The sequence below is a fragment of the Trachymyrmex cornetzi genome, unplaced genomic scaffold (genome assembly GCF_001594075.2).
Source record: "Trachymyrmex cornetzi isolate Tcor2-1 unplaced genomic scaffold, Tcor1.1 scaffold127, whole genome shotgun sequence".
Classification (NCBI taxonomy): Eukaryota; Metazoa; Arthropoda; class Insecta; order Hymenoptera; family Formicidae; genus Trachymyrmex; species Trachymyrmex cornetzi.
The window spans coordinates 567,160-580,704 of record NW_017295839.1 but is presented as its reverse complement, the minus strand read 5'-3'; the positions used below and the strand labels follow the sequence as shown (position 1 = coordinate 580,704).

Here is a 13,545-nt window from a genome sequence, read left to right as displayed (position 1 = left end):
CGTCGCCGCCGTCGCCGTCGTCGCCGTCGTCGACGTCGTCGCTGTGGTTGTCGCAATCACTGACGTTATCATCGTCGTCATCATCGTCATCGATGCTCATATGCACGGATCGCATCGCGTCGTCGTCGTCGTCGCTGTCGTTGTCACTGTCACTGTCGTCGCCGTCGTTATCAGCGTCGTCATCGTCAGTGCCATCATCGTCGTCGTCATTTGTCGTTCGACGGTGTTTGGACTCGTCGGCCAAATCCCCAGGCTAAAGCTTCGGAGCAGACATGTCAATGTCAACATCAATAACGACATCGACATCGCGTGTGCCTCGATCGCGGCAGGCGCAGTGACGATTTCCGTCAGCATACTCTGATGACGTCAGCCGCGTTGCGATATGATGGAGTCCATCAGAAAATGGTTTTACAGGCCTAAGGTGAATACATTGTGTATTTTGTGATTTGCTCCGATTTGCTTGCGATCACCCCGTTCTTTGTACAATTCCCTTATTGTTATCTCTCCACACGCTATGTTCGTTATCTTTATCTTTGCTGTTTCTCTCTCTCTCTCTCTCTCTCTCTCTGCTGTGTATTTTTGTTTCTCTTTCTCATCTCTGTGAATACTTCATACTTTCGCTGCTTCGTTTCAATTTGCTTGATCAAGTTTCAATTTAATTTCTCGATATGTTACTTTGATTTGTTCTTAATGTACGTTTCTCTTAAATTCGTGCCATGTTTCAAGAGTACATCTTTTACTACCATTGAATAGATTCTATTTTCTCTTTCTTTCGCCTCTCGCCTCGCCGTACCGATCGAACGCGTGCGCTCTTTTCCCTCTCTCGTTTATTCTCATCGCGACAGAGACTTCCCGAACGCTGTTGCCACCTGTTTCGTGAAAATTTCACACGACACGAGGTGCATACGTATATACGGTACTGCATATAGATGCACAGCATCTCGTAATACACGCACGTTGCGAGCATGAATTCGTCGTTCTCGCGAAATCGTTGAGAACGGTCGTCGGGCATATTGGAAAGCATCCAAATATCCTATGGTTTTCTCAGTGAAAGTCGACGCACTCGCAAGTTTATTCAATTTGTATCCCGGATTTGTATGCCGAGTTTTCAAGTATCTCACTTCCGTGGCTACGAAGTTCGGGCGAGTCATGTCCTTTGCGACGATTCCATATGCTGAGCCATGCTAATCAATCAAATTGAAATAAAAAAAATTCCGAGAATCATAACTCCGTACATTAACATCGCACACTAATGTGGCACAAGCACGTAGTTTCTACTCCCCGCCCTTCCCCTCCATTTCGCTCTCCGCATGTTACATCGCACGAAGTCTCAGGCTCATTTCTACCAATACAAAGTAACTTTAATCTCGGTTTAATTTACTTTTTATCTTTCCATCAGAGTAAATTACCTATAACTTTTATTTCGGTTTAATTTATTCTTTATCTTTTTTTTTTTTTAATTCTCAACCCCACGTTTCGTCTAATGTAGATTAATATTCTCGGTTTAATTTATTACTCTTTGTGTGTGTGACAATAAATATAAATAAGTTATTTAAAATTCAAACGGTAAATCAAAAGGGCATACACCACAACGCAAGATATCGGTAGCGAATATTTTATATTTGGGTTTAATAGATTTACAAAAATTAATTAAATGTAAACGTTTATTACTCTCTTTATCTTTTTATTTCAGACTTATTTCTATCAGTGTAGATTAACTTTAATTTATTTGTTATCTTTTTAATTTTCCCAGTCTATTTCTACCAATGTAGGTTAACTTTGATCTCGGTTTAATTTACTCTTCTTTATTTCGTTCTCAAGTCTATTTCCATGAATGGGTGTAAATTAACTTTAATCTCAGTTTATTCACTGTTTATCTTGTTCTAGTTTTTAGAACTAGAATAAGACAAGTTAAACAAGGATTAAAGTTAATAAAGTCTACATAGAAATGTGTTACGTAGAATATGTCACATATTGCGAAAGTAAAATATTCTAATCCGAGATATTGTGTTTCTCGTTTTACGTCAGAGTTGCTAAAAAACATATTTTAAACATGTTTCAAGCAGTTTAAAACTGCTCAATCGATATTTTTAATAAGTTTTAATACACGTTTTTTTTTCATAATACTGCAATTTAAAGCATGTTTGAAGCATTAAAAACATATTTAAAAAGAAACGCAATTTATATTTCATTCTTAAAAAAAAAAAAAGAACCATTGAAAACCCTCTTTGAGAACCCTGTTTTATTTCCATTAAATTCTCTATCTTGTATTATGTTCATCGAATTGTCTCGTGCTAAACTGGGAACAGGTATCCTCTAAGATATAGGAAGTGTTACGCTTTCGCGTAATGACGCTTTATTAACACCGTAATGCACGCCTGCAAGCCATGTTACAAGTCAATTAGTAATTTATGCGAGGAGAGAAATAAAGAACGGTGGGGGAGGGAATTAGCCTTCTACGAATACTACAGAAATAGAGCGAAACGCTTTGTACTGATTGTGTGTCAGACTGAAGTGCTTAAAATTATCCAGTATATCATAATGCCGCATGCTATATTGCGCAAAACATATCTCTTGTTTACAGGAATAGTAAATTTCCCAATGATAAATTCTTTTAACAGAAAGGCAGATAACAAAGACAGAAGAGTTGTTTGGTTGTGTAAATTACATCGGGATAAAATGAAGTTTATTTTTTAATATCATCACGCGAGATATGGTACGATAAGATCGCGTATTTAATCGCCTGAAGTGAAATTATCGATTTCTGACAATTGGCGTGCAGCAAAATATTCCACGTGTATTATCCATTTTTACACTGTTTTTTTTTTTCAAACGCGATTCAATATTTCGTATCATGACAGTAAAGATCAACATATTCAAGTGAGATATACACGAGACCAAGCCGCGTGAATGAAAATAAATGCTTAGATCCAATTTCACAACACACGGTTAACTCTTAATCGAGGTTCAACTCTTTTATTCCTCATCTCTTTCCAATTCTTAGAATTAAATTGATTGAGAATTAACCGCGAATTGCGGAACTGGACCTTAGATAGTATTGCAATATCGTGAAGAAGAATGTCTCCGTGAGAAATTTCTATGGAAGATACAGTTCGTAAAGGTTTGTCGAAAAGAAAACATGTAAATTAAATAGCTGTTTTTACGACGTGATTAATAATCGAAGAAATAAGCACCGTTTGATACGACCGTGCGACGTTGTCTTATTCTAGAAAGATTCAGCTGCTGTCAGGGTCATCGATTTCTCATTAATTATACACGAAGTATCCAATGTCATTCTTTATAACGTTTCGTATACTTTAAAAACTCGGTGTGGATTTAATACCATTCGGTGTGTATATAATTCTCACTATGTTACTTCGTAGGCATTCCGGATGTTTTTTGTCCTAATTTTTTTCTTTATGTTCTTATAGACTTTCAAAAATCTAGAAAACTTCAGGATTACTTTTCAACATCTATGATTGACAACATCTACATTACCAAATAATTCCTTTTAACTCAAATGTTAAAATTTTATTTAATAAAAATTTTAATTTGTGCCAAGAAATTTGAGAATGAAATTTCACCTGGGTAAAAAGAACCCAGTGTGCCTACAAAGGATTAACACTAATATGATGTCGATTTAACACCATAGGTTTTAAATCCATATGATGGTGTTGATATAAATACCAGAGAATACAAATTCACATCATGTTTGTGTTAATACGATGAGAAAAAAAAAGTTGTTTTACAAAAATATTAGTTGATTCAACTAAATGCAATGGTTATGGGCTGCCAAGCAAATATTTGTTAATTCAAACAAATAACATGCTGGTATGACTCATGTGTATTTAATTTAAATATATAAATACTTGGACTATAAATAACCACTACGAACTAAACGCATTTAATTAATTTAGTTAACAGCTTTTTTTCTCAGTGTATTAATATCAATATGACAAGAATTATATAGGGTATTTTCCATTTAGTGACACAAGTCGACACAGTCTATTTTTCTTCGCATTCCATAAGTAACAAAAAATAGAACATATGTGTCTATTTGTCACCAAATGAAAAGCATCTATAGATATACCATGATGTTAAATCCACACTGACATTTTTTAGAGATAATGAATAAAAGATAATGAATAAAATCATCCAAAAAAGCAATGTTTAATTTTAAGACATTAAAATGTTTCATTCTTATCTCTGTTTCTTAAATACTTAAAGATGTTTGAATTTTTAAACTTTTTTAATAAACAAAACGTCATATATTTAGATTTAAAATACTAACATAAGATGATACACAACTCTCTTCCTCTTTGTCTTTTTTTTAACTTTAAAAAAAGAAAAAGATTTTTAAGTCTCGCTTAAAGTCAAAATAACGTTGGTGCAGTCGAGCCATGAACGTTTAAAATTGAAACATATGTTATTATTAAACGTTTGTTTTACAAAGATGTTTTTTTTAATATAAACATTTTAAACACTACTTTCTACGGTAATAGTTGTCTGCGTACGAATTATACGATACGATCTATTTTATTTGGTAAAAGGAAATTAATATATGCATTACAGAGGAACAAAGAGAAAAGAACGGACGCGGAGTAAAATAAAGATGCATAGGGATCGCGGCGATATAGGGTGGCGATGAAAAAAGAGTCAACGGGATGAGTCACAGCGACACTCAGTATTTTTTTCCGCATACGATGACATCGCCCGTGCGAAACGAACGCGAAGTGTATCCACTGCACGGTAGAATTGATCGGTGTTTTCTCGACAACTGCAATCGCTCGTTTGATGGATGCGACGGTTTAAAGTATTCTTACTCGATTCTTGTACGTAATGCGAAACTGCATTTACTCTTCGCACGTTGAATTCGTTAATCATTGTAGTTTGCGGGTGACAGTTCGTCATTTACCTGCCGACGTCCGACGTTGAAATATGCAACTTTCTAGTAAATTGTCGTTGTTGTACGCTCAGCAAAACTGTAAAGCAGGACGATATTTTGAAAGAACGAACGGACTCGAGAGAGAGAGAGTAGTACGTTGGAATTGTTCCTCTTTCTCTTTCTTTCTCTCTGTCGGATGACAGCGATTATGGTCGTAAAATAGGTCACAATTAATTCGTTCAAATGTGGTTTCCGAATGGAGATGTGATACAAAATTAATTCTCTAGGCTGTAAATCTCAACAGTCCGTACAATGTTACTGATTACAAACATTTTGAGTCTTTTTATCTTTAGTTTATTTTTGTTCCATTCTTCAAATTGAACACTATTTCAAGGTGAGAGATATGACTCAAGAGAGGTATGATAATATAATCGTTCGATCATTAGTATAACTGAACATGTAAAACAAGTGTTGACTCAAGCTGATTAAACGATCGATATATCATCTGGTATTTTTGCATAACGCTACTTATCGTGTACAATTTAAATCGTTATGAATTGTAAAAACAAAAACATACATACAGATCGAATTGAGAACCTCCTTTTTAAATCGGTTAAAAACGAACGTCCTCTTTCTTTTTAAACAAAAATAAATTTTTTAATCCTTTAAATAAAAGAAATAGCATTTTAATGTTCGTAATAAAATCGCTGATTGTTCGTACATGTCACTCTGTGAGTGTGTCTCAAATTAGTCTGTGTATTTTTGCAAATTTTCCAAATTTTCTTCAAGAATTCTCTGTTATTGTTTAATGAAGTCTTTTAATGGCGCTTACCTTAACAGATATCGAATTTTTATGTTGGTGTTGCTACCATTGCAGCAATTTCCTTGTGATTACCATCTCAACAAGATTTGTATATACAAATGTAATTTTGAGAAAAATTTCTGGTTGAAAATTGATAAACCAAAAGATTTTGATGATTTCAATCAGTAGCGGGATTCTCTAAACATCTTATCGATGATTGTCGGTAGGACAATCCTGAAAGAAAGCATTCATTGGCTGTCGCTAATTAACGATAGCGACAATTGTCGATAAAAAGTTTAGAGAATCCCGCAATAGAACTCTGATCATCGTAATTGGACATCTGGTTATCTCAACTAGAATTCTAATCGATATGATCAGAATCTTCTAGTTCGTCTATTTTTCAACCAGAATTTTTTCTTAGTACTAGCCAAAAATAAAAATACACAAGCATTCATTGATGTAAATGTATTAGAATTCTGCGTATAAATTTTTTAGAAAATTATATAGTCGCAAACGTGGAATATTTTGAAATACGTCTTCAGTGATAATATCCCTAAGCGTAATACGCAATACGGAAAAATTTTCTGCGAAATTATTGGAGTAATTGCTGATTATGTTATCTTTTACACTACGATTACAAAAATGGACTTGTAAATACGAAACTTGTATAATGTTATGTTATATATCGCGCTGAATTTTCTCCTTGTCATCGTAGACTGATGTCTACGTTTTTATCAATACAGATTAACTTTAATCTTGGTTTAATCTTACTTTCTGTTGTTTTCTAGTTCAAAGAATTAGAAAAACATAAAGAATAAATTAAACCGAGATTGAAATTAATCTACATTGGTAGAAATAGACATGAGTATAAAAGTTTTGCTCACATTTAACTCCCCTCTCTCTCTCTCTCTCTCTCTCTCTCTGCAATCATCATTGTGACTAAATTATTTTTTGTTTTAGAACAACGGAGAGGTACCCGCGTGCTTCTTTTTCACATGTAAAATTTTTTAAAGAGAAGTAAACGAATTAGAAACGTTTTTATTTCGAACATATCCCGAAAGCAGAACGATTAATGTGATTGTGCAGTTTGCAGTAATAAAAAGAGTAAATGTTCTCTCTTCCTGAGCGAATAAAATTTGTTTCTTCTTACGCAAATTGCGGTGCAACATTGTCCTAGTTTTACGATATCGATATGAAGGATTAATCGATTTATTTGTCACGTTGCATGCATAAGCATGATTCCTGAGTCATTTCCAGTAGGACATGATTCAATAACAAGTACATCCGTACCGTGACAAACGTTGCACCGTCATAAATATACGTGCACCTAAAGCATATTATTATTAGCACGTTATTGAACAGCATACATTAATAGTATTGTTATAAGTGGGAACAAGGGGTAATTTCTTCTTTTATGACCTTCTCATTATTTTAAGTTAGACTATTTTTCTATTTCTGCGGAAATAATCTCAAAATTTAATTAAAAAAATAAATTAAACGCTATTCTATTGTATAAATGTGACTCTGTATTATTATAAATGTATTTTTTGTAACATTCTTATCCGCGCGTCGATAAGACAAGACTAAATCTATGTTTGAACTTTGCACAATCAATGATCCATAAATAACGAGTTTATTCGCGCAATCGATTTATCTTACTTTTAAATATATTTCATTGAATAAATCATTTGTTCTATACCGGCTGCTCTTTACGCGTAAACTGCTCTTTTCCTTCAATCGCGTTTTAATCAATATAAATTAAAACCTTGATCGCATTTTTCGAATCGGATTCCGCGTCATAATTGGATTTAAAGTCGGCTTTTTTTCAAAACGAGGAATTCTGTATCGCCACTTTCGTCGAAACGTACGTGTCGAGCATTTGAACACGATTTAGAGCTTACAGTCATCGCATGACCTATATTGGTCACAAAGTGTTAAACTCATTATTTTGAAATACTACTCTACGTTATAATAATACAACGATAATTCTGCTGCATCCTCGTAGGTTGCCGACATTATTGTTTTCATTATGAATAAAATTCTCGTTAAATAAAATTTCACAGACGATTAAGGACCAATTCCACAACTCAGGGTTTACTCTTAACCGAAGTTCAACTTATTCCTCATCTCTTTTCAATTCTAGAATTGGAAAGAAATGAGAAATAAGTTGAATCTCGGTTAAGAGTTAACCGTGAGTTGTGGAACTGAGCCTAAATCGATTTTACCTTTTACACCCTATATCTATATCCGACGTCAAATGGGTAGTACAAATTCATTCAACGAGAATAATATAGAAGGTTTTACCGCTGCGTCCTTTAATCGTGACGTGGGTGACCCTTTCATTATGACGTAGGCGCAATTAGATGTGTCATTGTTCACATATGTGGCTGATTAGTTTACTATTTACAGATACCTCAAACGCATATCTGTAAACAGATTTATCCGTTACAAATATGCGGATAGAAAATCTTGTTTTTTAACTCCGAAGAAAATATGATTTAGATATTCCTTAATTAATTTAGATATTTCTTTGAATGTCGACACATTATGAACATTTAATTTTTTAAATAGACTTTTCTAATCAATTCTCTTTATTTTGTCTATACAGAGGGATGACACAAGTCTGCTGGCTCAGTTCTTTTATGCCGATGAGTCTCTGAACGCAGTCGCCTGCGAATTGGACTCCTTCGATGGTCGACAAGAGCCGGAGAGATGCACGACGCTGATGAACCAGTTGCGACACTGTCAAGATAAGGTCCTGACAATCTGTAATCAAATAATGGACGATTTGATCCCCGAGAGCCGCGCCAATCGGGACTTCCGGGTGAAATTCCCCGATGACGTGATGCAGGAAAATTTGGCCGGACAGCTCTGGTTCGGCGCGGAATGTCTGGCGGCTGGTTCTTCGATAATGAACCGGGAGGCTGAGAGCTCGGCCATGAGGCCGTTAGCAAAAGCTCTCACTAAGTCGCTGGAAATTGTCAGAAACTTATTGAGAGAGCATGCGCTCAAGGGCCACATGAATTTGAAGGTATTAGACATATCAGTAAAATTCATCATTCGAAATACGAATTGTCATTGCATTTTCAATATTCTTATGCAGTGAAAAAAGAATAAATAAAAGATATTCTCCAAAATCCAAACTTCGGAAAGAAGATAATTGTCATTCTTCAATTCTTTCATCTATTAGTTTGCATAAAGTTTACGATTTTACGAGTAATCAGGCGTATTAATAGTATTAATTTTTCCAGGCGCAAAATCCTCTCGAACCATCGCTGGAGAAGCTCATCGAGTCGTTGAAGATCTTTGATCGACTGTTTGCCGATTTTGAGCTATGTTATGTTGGCGCTATGGTACCGGTGAAGTCGACAAAGGAGTACGAGCAACAGGAGCTCGTATGCGTATTATTTTCAGAGACTTTGCAACGAGCGCTTGAACGCGGATTATTGGACCAAGCGGATGTAGATAACTATGAGCCAGCTTTAATGTTCACTATTCCTCGCCTGGCTATTGTCTCAGGACTTCTGGCACCTCCTGGAGGACCCTTGTGCCTCAATTCGCCTGACACCATAAGCGAGATGTTTAGGCCATTTAGAGTAAGGAATTAACTTCAAAATTTATTGCTGATTGTAATCTCTCCCGAATTTGTTTAAAATCCTGTATGTATAATATGCATATAGGAAGGTAAACTCTTAGTTTTTTCAATTTATAACAATGATCAATATTCATTTCTTTTTATATTTAGCCACTTTATAGTCTTTAGCTACAGATTATCTGTAGTATTTATCTTTACAATTAGTATCTAAATGTCGCCTTTTTTTTACTTGACACAACAACAGTATTTGCTTAATCAAGTTACTCACACAAACATAACAATTTTCAGACTCTTCTTCTCAAGATAAGGGAACTATTATGGACGTTAAATAACCGGGAATTATATATGCTGGAGAAGTTATTATGTTCGAACGAAGAGCCATCAGGCTCGATTACACAGTCGACGAAATCGACATGTCAGGACATACCGGACTTGGAAGAATACGTTCATAATTTTTATACTGGTTATCCGAACTGCAAAGAATTTATCGTTGATTTCTACACCGTGACGAGAAATACTGGCAACAACATGGACGAGGTAGCGAGTGATGCGGTTCAATCGTTGGACGAAAGTAGAGGCGATCAGTTATCGGGAAAAAAGCGTGAGCAAAATAAAAGTGGACGTAAAAAGAAAAAAAAAGTAGAAACCGAGCGGGAAAATTTAAATATATCCTCAGATGGGTGTGATAGTAACGTAATATGTGACAGCGCCGAAAAGATGCAACAAAGTAATGAGGAAAGTGTTGGTGAGCAAATGCAATACGAATGGGAACTATCTGATGCTTCACATTATATTGAACAAATTCTTCGTGACTGTGATTTAATTTCTAATGATGGGAACGATGTTAGTGAACCCACTTTGATAGTACAGAATGACATTACGATATTAGATGATGTAGCAGGAACCAGTGCTTCAAATACTATCAAGGATATTCGGGATGAAGAAAGCTTTATTACCCCCGACTTGACTAAAATGTTCGATGAATGCTCGGACAACATAGAAATTCCACAGACGCAATATTTGCTTAATCAAGTTACTCGCGAAAATACCATAGATACTGAGGCCGCGCACATATCCGAGAATACTTTCCCCGAGCAAGACTCCAAGAGACTTATATCGGAAGCGAATAAAACGCTCTCAAATCTTCTATTGGACTCTAATGAATGCTCAAATGAGATTTCGGAACAAACAGATTCTGGCATATGTACGGTAATATCATCCGAGAACACCAGTTTGTACGACAAGAGTCCAGAAGAAAAAAAGACTTTTGCTAACGAGATTCAGCAGGAGGGTTGTGATGTGTCGGACGAGGAAGATACGCAGGAGAATACCAGTTATTCTTGCTCCAATATGAATTCACCAAAGAAACAGAATCCTGCCATTTCGGAGAACTCGTGTGTCTGCGGCACGAAAAGCACTAACAAAACGCCTACTTTGGATCATTCGATTAATTTATCTGGTTTGCATTCGAACGGAGACAGGGAATCTGTCGGCAAAAACATTCCACGAATATCGTCAAACTTCAATGGCACTAACGAGGAATTTATCGGCGTTGCATATGGTAACGGTCAATTGACTCTCTGTGATTCCAATCAATCCACTTTTCAGATAAACTATTCTGAGAATTGGGAAAATCTCAATTTGAATATAGATTCATCGAGCTCCAGGAAGGAATTCTGGGGTGACTTAAAATGTGAGAATTGCCCATCCACTTCTCGAAGTATTGAGAAAATCGACAGTAAGATCGAAAGGTACAAGACGCAAGACAAGACGAGAAGAACGAGAGACGAAAAGCAACGACGGCGACATCAGCATAAATTGGAGCGAAACACGCACAAAGCTCACAGTAGATCGGGAGAAAAGAGACATAATCTACAGATTATGCGGGCGGCCACAAGTACCGAAAGCTCCAGATCGAATTCCACGGATCGATGTTTGAATGCTAGATTAAGCAACTTCGGCGCTAGTTTGCATCTTCAAAGTACTAGGCAGATGCCAAATTTTAGCAGTCGCAGTCCTCACATAAGCCCGCGACTTCAACACTTCGAGTCGCGCGGACAATGCTGCTGCAATCTCGGTACGCATTGCATGAACAGACATTCGTCGCCACAGAGCAGAAAGTTGTTGGATCACAGGAGATCCAAATCCGAGCAAATCGCTAGAATAAAGAAAAGGGATGTCGAGAAGAAGGAAAGATATGAACGAGATAAATATGCGCGCTTAGAACATAACAAAAGAAAATCTGGAAGCGGAAGTAATCTAATGAATGACGGATTGGGCCCAAGGACAGATAAGAGCGGCTTGGTGTCAGAGATTTCAACTACTCCGCAGAGTATAATTTGTCACGAATATCAAGGTACAAAAGATAATAAGACGCAGAAATCTGCGCGTGCGATGAGATTAGTCAACGCATCGACAGTATCCGGCGTATCGTGTTTAAATTCCCATCAATCTTTGAACTACAAACCTGATGTAGCATCAAGTTCTAGTTGTTCAAGCTGCTGCGATTCGAGTTCAGAAACCAGCGAGTTTCATAGCGACTGTCAGGACGATGAAGAGATTGCATTGGCAATGCAAGCCGCCGAGATCGCAAATAGAAATCAAATAAGAGCCAAGTTTCGGTAAGAGGATATTGTTATTTTATTAATGTCGTTGTGTAAATGATAACGTAATTATGCGTTGAGTCAATCTATTGGTATATTTAAAAGACATTAATATTTGTTATATATATTAAAACTCTCTCTCTCTCTTAAAATAATTTACTAATCTTGATAATTGATTACTTTACAAACGTTTAATAAACTTTATAAACGTTCAGTCTTCATATCTTTTTAAATATATTTTTGCTTTATTTATAAACTTTGTGTATTTTTCTTTATATTTATATGTTTCTATTTTTTATCTTTTTTTCTTTATTAATGCATTCTTTTAAAATGTTTTAATATAAGATATATTTATATAACTCTTCCAAAATAAAATAAAATACTACTATTATTATTATTACATTTTCAGATCCTCGGAAGATCTTGTCCATCGTCTTTTCGTTTGCATAGCAGGTGTGGCAGACCAGTTACAAACAAATTTCGCATCAGATTTGCGGAACATTTTAAAGTGTGTTTTTCTCATGAATAGCAGTCAGGCAATAGAAGACACCGAAGAATCAAAGGAACAAAATGTATCTTCCACAGCAAATGCACCAATAGATACGGCGGAGACAGAGAGTATTCATGAGCGGCAAGAGTCGTTACCAGAATACGAAGATTTAGAGGAAACCACTTTGATACACGATCGAAGTATGAATATGTTGACATTTTCATTCATGAATTTTAACAAATATATGTTTGCCCATTATTAGTATCTGAACATAAAAATTGATCCTTGCGTATGTATATGAATTTTAAACATTGAAATTTTATTAAATATTTAACTTGAAATTTTGTTCCGAAAAATATAAATCTAAATTATAAATAATATAATAAAACATAAATAAAAATAATAAACTTGTAACTGAAAAAAATAATCATTGTAAGATCATTTTTAGAGATAAGAATACAAATAATTTTAATGTTTAGTTCCAATTTGATGTGAAATATATGACAACGTATAATTTCTTTTCTAATTTCTGAACAAAAATTAGTCTTATGAACAAAACTATATTTAAAAACTTAAAGTTTTTTCCAAGAAATAAACATTTATCTATTATTTGATATACAGTTAAATATAAAAAAGTTATATTACATATAATCATGTCTCTTATTTATTTCTATAGCTTCTCCTGTCACTGAGAGAGGAGAGGAATGCGTCGAAAGAGCACCTACTTGGGTACCGGACAATGATGCACCAAGGTGTATGGCCTGTCAAGCGGGATTCACAGTTGTGCGACGTAGACACCATTGCCGAAATTGTGGTAAAGTGTTCTGTGGTCGTTGCAGCAGCAACAACGTTCCACTGCCTCATTTCGGGCACACAAAACCTGTGAGGGTGTGCAACAGGTGTTTCCTGTATCAAGTGACGCCTTTTACAGTCTCTCAAGTCTCGCCCACCAGATGAATATTTCTGAAATGGCTTGTAAATCCAATTATTTTAATTCCTTATGCGATACACTTCCTTTTTAATATACAAGACACTCGTGCAGATTTGGCAAGCATAATTTTTGTGATAAAATAAGTAAATATTCCTGTATTCTATAAAAACAAATCTTAAATCTCGTAGAACATAATTATGTGATACAATCGTCCGGTGTTAAAAATTTTAATTTAATGA

The 13,545-nt window shown here is 35.4% G+C and overlaps 1 protein-coding gene across 1 annotated transcript; it reads left to right on the top strand.

Annotated features, from left to right (window-relative positions):
* The first annotated feature begins 345 nt into the window (after positions 1–345).
* Positions 346–13,545, top strand: LOC108770470 (lateral signaling target protein 2 homolog). Its single transcript, XM_018522081.1, has 6 exons — positions 346–421; positions 8,296–8,718; positions 8,939–9,283; positions 9,571–11,903; positions 12,295–12,575; positions 13,052–13,545. Exons 1-6 carry the CDS (start codon positions 383–385, stop codon positions 13,330–13,332), a joined length of 3,702 nt encoding a protein of 1,233 aa, XP_018377583.1. The 5' UTR covers positions 346–382; the 3' UTR covers positions 13,333–13,545.

Bases quoted from the DNA above. Each gene is read 5' to 3' on its own strand.
- LOC108770470 (XM_018522081.1), top strand. From the start codon at position 383: ATGATGGAGTCCATCAGAAAATGGTTTTACAGGCCTAAG. The intron at 422-8,295 runs GTGAATACATTG...TTGTCTATACAG, and splicing joins AATGGTTTTACAGGCCTAAG to AGGGATGACACAAGTCTGCT. The intron at 11,904-12,294 runs GTAAGAGGATAT...TTACATTTTCAG, and splicing joins CAAATAAGAGCCAAGTTTCG to ATCCTCGGAAGATCTTGTCC.